This window comes from Sinocyclocheilus rhinocerous, unplaced genomic scaffold (genome assembly GCF_001515625.1).
Source record: "Sinocyclocheilus rhinocerous isolate Xijiao unplaced genomic scaffold, SAMN03320098_v1.1 scaffold1591, whole genome shotgun sequence".
NCBI classification, from domain to species: Eukaryota; Metazoa; Chordata; class Actinopteri; order Cypriniformes; family Cyprinidae; genus Sinocyclocheilus; species Sinocyclocheilus rhinocerous.
This window is the reverse complement of record NW_015652264.1, coordinates 43,043-48,739: the sequence shown is the minus strand read 5'-3', so window position 1 is coordinate 48,739 and position 5,697 is coordinate 43,043. Positions and strand designations below refer to the sequence as shown.

The following is a 5,697-nucleotide window of genomic DNA, read 5'->3' as shown; positions in this document are numbered from 1 at the left end:
CATAAACACATTTCATTACACCAAATACACAAAATAATGTTCTTTTTAGCAGCAACATATGACCCCTTTAAACAGAGACGTGGTCATAAGAGGCATGGGTCAAACAGTGGCAAACAGGTACATTTCAGGCAAGACAAAGAGTGTTCAAAGGGCAAGCGTGTGTCTACGATCGGCGAACAATATCCAGAGGGCTTGACACGAGGGGTTATCCAATAACACAAGCAATAGTCCAGGCAAGGTGCAAACACAGTCCGAAACAGCAGGCAAAGGGTTAATCCAAGATACACAGGCAGAAGATCAGGAAACAGACAACAAGGCAACACAAAATGACTAGACTTAGACTAGAAACGGAAACGTGGAATGGCTCCGTAATGTAGCTATCGCTAGAAGAGTGATATACGCTAAACAATACTCGGCAGTGAGAGAGAGGAAGTCCATGGCTTATAAAGCGTGTCTCATTAGAAAAACTAGATTATGCCAATTTTAAATTTAAAATGAAATGAAGTAGAAATAAATTTTGAACTTGATCTTCAAAGGAGCTTTACTCTCCTGCCTTTGTTTTCACTCAAAGAAAGGTCTTGTCTTATTCTCGTTTAAAAAGATAACCATCTTAACCACAAATGTTTCCATTCAGTTTACTGATTGTTTGCATATGAGACAGAAGTAGGAAGGACCGAGGTTGGTTTGTGTCTGTAAATGTTTATGCGGTGAGTTTGTGGTGAATTCGGTTTTTATGCTTTCAATGTCTGCAAAGGCTTGTTTTGCAGCTGCAGACTTTCTTTATACCCTCTGATGGATGAGTATCAATTACAGCATCTCTCAGAATGAAGTGTTTCTAGAAACATGGTAGTTTAGTGGTTAAAGCTCTGAGATGGACTTAATACTGTACATTCAAATCCCAAGATGAGAAAAAGATGAGAAAAATATTGACACGTTTATGCCCACATTTAAAGGGTTAGTTCACCCAAAAATGAAAATTAGACTGTGTTTTACTTATAAAAATGACAAAAACACAACTAAATTACCAACATCTCGACTAAAAATAAATAGAAAATGGAAAATACAAAAATAAAAAATACAATTATTTAAAAAAAAAAACTACTATAACACTATCGCTATGATACTAAAATCATTTTGAATCGTCGAGTATATCATTCACTGATTATTTAGTATAAATCACTGCCTCACAGGTTAAACACAGCACTTATCCCTAAGCTACATGTTTTTGGTGACGCTTTCTTTCATCCGTGGAAAACAAAGAGGATTTTTAAGAAATCGCTTAGATCACTTTTTCCATGCATTTATGCCATGAATGGAGAGTGAAGCTGTAAAGCTTCAAAAAAGACACAAAAGCACCGCAAACATCTCATAAAAAGTGGTTGGTATGACTCATGACGTCTTCTGAAATCACACAATAGCCTACAGTTCTGCTTTTGTGTAAATGATGACAGTTTTCCCCTCTGCTACTGTAAGTGCTTGTCATCCTTAAATCATGCATGACTAGAAATGATGAGGATGATCGCTGACATGTACGTCTCTTCTCGTCACCTGCAGCCAGGTCCAAGAGCATGGTGATGGGAGAGGCATCACGTGGCTCACCGAGTCTCCAAGAGGGAGTGCTAAAAGCCGGCTGGCTGAAGAAGCAGAGGAGCATCATGAAGAACTGGCAGCTGCGCTGGTTTGTGTTGCGTGCTGACCACCTCTACTTCTACAAGGATGAAGAGGAGACCAAACCACAGGTGTGTTCAGCTTTGAAGACGTACAGAAATATTCCTATGAAAAGAAATGTGGCGGTTGAACTACTCTGAATTTGCATCACTTTGTCCAATGGCTTCTACAGTGCATGCAAAGTAGGGTACAACGGGGCTAAAGGCACGCCTTAAAGGGATAGTTCACCCAAAAATGTTTTACTCACCCTCAAAGCATCCTATAGGTGTGTATGACTTTCTTCTTTCAGACGAATCCAGTCGGAGTTATATTAAAAATTGTCCTGGCTACTCCAAGCTCTATCATTGCAGTCAGCGGGTGTTGCATTTGAACAGTCCACAAGTCGTCAAATAAAGCGCGCGCATCCATAACAAAACGTGCCTCACACGGCTCCGGGGGGTGATTAAAGGCCTCCTGTAGTGAATCCATGCGTTTTTGTAAGAAAAATATCTCTCTCTATATATATATAATATAATATATATATATTTCAAATGTAATAAACACTTTTCTCTCACTTCCGATATCTGTCATAGGTGGAAGCCGTTCCGGCGGATGACGCAGCACGTCTTGATATCTCTAAAGGTTTGTCCTTGGCGATGCAATGAATTTATGGTGAAAATAGGGAAACAGGAAGTGTGTTATAACTTCAGCATTCATTAGCTGCTTCCCAATTCAAATGCTGCGTTCTTCAAAGGGCGCATTTGAAGGCAGATTGCGTCACCGCAGTGCGACGAAGGCTGTCCCAATTCGAAGGCTCCTTCAATTGCGGCCTCCAAATGCGCCCCTCATTTTACTTGCAATGAAAGCTACAACAGATGGACCCTTCGCAGGCTACCCTACCCTAGAATTCATTGCGTGCGGGTGACGACAGGATTTATTTGAGAGAAATTGCTGGATTACACTTTTAAATGTAAGTATTGTTTTCTACTTTCTCAAATAATGTAATTTATGTAATGATAATTTATGTAATGATATGCTCTATAGCACCACCTTTTGACAAAAGTTGGGGGGTTAGTTTTAGCTGCAGTCACCAGACTCGGTACATATATTGTTCTCATCTAGCCGCACAACTTTCTAGTTTACAGTCATTAGCTCCGACCAACAGGAACTCTGCTATTTTGATTTGAACGTGGATTTTTGGAAATATCAGGCTGTGAATTATTGCACACTCCTTCTAGGGCAATCATGCAATTCACACCAAACTTTGTCTACATGATGCCAAAACTGTAACGTTGGGAGGCGTAACAACACAGTAGTGGATCCAAGTGCAGGCTTTTATTAAAATCGTGGTCAAAAAAGGCAGGGTCAAACAACAGCAAACAGGTATAATTCAGGGCGAGACAAAGGAGTAATCCACAAAACAGGTGAAGGTCAGGGCAGGCAGCAAACAATAAGAAATCAGAAACAGTCCAGGGTCAAAGGCAAGGCAACAAGGCCATAATGCCACAAGGAACACATGAACTAGGGGACGCTACAGGCTAGACAAACCTGAGCCCTGAATGAATGAAAAACCAAGCTTTAAATAGGGTGGGACCAGTCGGAGTTATATAAAAAATTGTCCTGGCTATTCCAAGCTCTATCATTGCAGTCAGCGGGTGTTGCATTTGAACAGTCCACAAGTCGTCAAATAAAGCGCGCGCATCCATAACAAAACGTGCCTCACACGGCTCCGGGGGGTGATTAAAGGCCTCCTGTAGTGAATCCATGCGTTTTTGTAAGAAAAATATCTCTCTCTATATATATATAATATAATATATATATATTTCAAATGTAATAAACACTTTTCTCTCACTTCCGATATCTGTCATAGGTGGAAGCCGTTCCGGCGGATGACGCAGCACGTCTTGATATCTCTAAAGGTTTGTCCTTGGCGATGCAATGAATTTATGGTGAAAATAGGGAAACAGGAAGTGTGTTATAACTTCAGCATTCATTAGCTGCTTCCCAATTCAAATGCTGCGTTCTTCAAAGGGCGCATTTGAAGGCAGATTGCGTCACCGCAGTGCGACGAAGGCTGTCCCAATTCGAAGGCTCCTTCAATTGCGGCCTCCAAATGCGCCCCTCATTTTACTTGCAATGAAAGCTACAACAGATGGACCCTTCGCAGGCTACCCTACCCTAGAATTCATTGCGTGCGGGTGACGACAGGATTTATTTGAGAGAAATTGCTGGATTACACTTTTAAATGTAAGTATTGTTTTCTACTTTCTCAAATAATGTAATTTATGTAATGATAATTTATGTAATGATATGCTCTATAGCACCACCTTTTGACAAAAGTTGGGGGGTTAGTTTTAGCTGCAGTCACCAGACTCGGTACATATATTGTTCTCATCTAGCCGCACAACTTTCTAGTTTACAGTCATTAGCTCCGACCAACAGGAACTCTGCTATTTTGATTTGAACGTGGATTTTTGGAAATATCAGGCTGTGAATTATTGCACACTCCTTCTAGGGCAATCATGCAATTCACACCAAACTTTGTCTACATGATGCCAAAACTGTAACGTTGGGAGGCGTAACAACACAGTAGTGGATCCAAGTGCAGGCTTTTATTAAAATCGTGGTCAAAAAAGGCAGGGTCAAACAACAGCAAACAGGTATAATTCAGGGCGAGACAAAGGAGTAATCCACAAAACAGGTGAAGGTCAGGGCAGGCAGCAAACAATAAGAAATCAGAAACAGTCCAGGGTCAAAGGCAAGGCAACAAGGCCATAATGCCACAAGGAACACATGAACTAGGGGACGCTACAGGCTAGACAAACCTGAGCCCTGAATGAATGAAAAACCAAGCTTTAAATAGGGTGGGACAGATGAGGTAACAAGACACAGGTGAATGCAATCAGTGATGATGAGTCCGGCAAAGGATTATGGGGAATGTAGTTAGTGAAAGTGGCAAGAGTCAGGGGTGGAGTGCCCTCTGGTGGAGTTCATAGGCACTCCAGCTGGAGATCGTGACAAAAACATTGAGGAACCTAAATTTACAATGGTTCTTGGATATCTTAAACGATGTTACCATGGAGATTTATTAAAATAACGGCAAAAAAAAAAAAAAAGGAAACAGGGATTGTCATATCTTGAAAGTACTTTATCCAAACTCTGGGGTCCAACAGCAAATTATAAACAATTAGACATTTCAAAACATTTCAAGATGAAGGCTGTAATACCAATGTTGTCCACTAGATGGAGGATAGGATAGAATAAGAAATCTTTTAAGCCTGATTTTTATCTTCTCAGTTTATATCAGTTAGATTGACAAATAAATGCATAGAATCAGTTGATATGTACTGTACTGTCAATATAGTTTTATATAAATTAGGGCTGTCAACGTTAATGTGTTAACGCATGCGATTAATTTTAAAATCCTTAACGTGTTAAAATAATTTAACGCAATTAAAGCAAAATTACTGAAGCACAATTTCTATTCTAAACCTTTAACCCAATTTTGATTCTCTGTTTGCGATCAGTTCATTTTAAGCCGCTAAACTCCGGGAAAGTTTTCAGTCCAATGATCCAGTAAGCGAATGCATTCAAACAATCCATCCAAAACAGCACTAATATAAAGGAAACCAGGCTGATTACATCAGAGATTGGAGAGAGAAAAGAGACTCGCGTTGTGTTTTCAGTGAATTATTCCAGTGTGTTTCGCTTTGAAACATGAGCTCTGTCATATTCTGTGATTGTCTATGAATAGCGCGAGTCCTCACACGTCGCGCTGTGTGAAGTACAGACTGAACGGAATGTCAACACATCCCACCGCTGTATGGCCAGATGAGACGCAAACTATGTTTTCTCGACTTGATAACCAGTCTCGCTAGTAAAGTTTTGATGGAAGAAGACTGCAATCAAGGTAAAGACGATTGCGGTGGCGTACAGGAGTCGTACAGTAAGCACGCCTGAGTCCGTTATAATGATGCGTGTATGAGTGCTCTTGACGCACTGATCGCACATTGTATTTATGCACAGGCACAGACATTTCCGTACATTCAC

At 40.5% G+C, this 5,697-nt stretch overlaps 1 protein-coding gene across 1 annotated transcript in view; it reads left to right on the top strand.

The window, feature by feature from the left end:
* LOC107714194 (uncharacterized) overlaps positions 1–5,697 on the top strand; it is a 27,808-nt gene that overhangs the window by 1,711 nt on the left and 20,400 nt on the right. Inside the window, exon 4 of the mRNA XM_016519964.1 lies at positions 1,555–1,739. Within this exon, the coding sequence (XP_016375450.1) occupies positions 1,555–1,739 (185 nt within the window). The remainder of the gene's footprint in view (positions 1–1,554; positions 1,740–5,697) is intronic.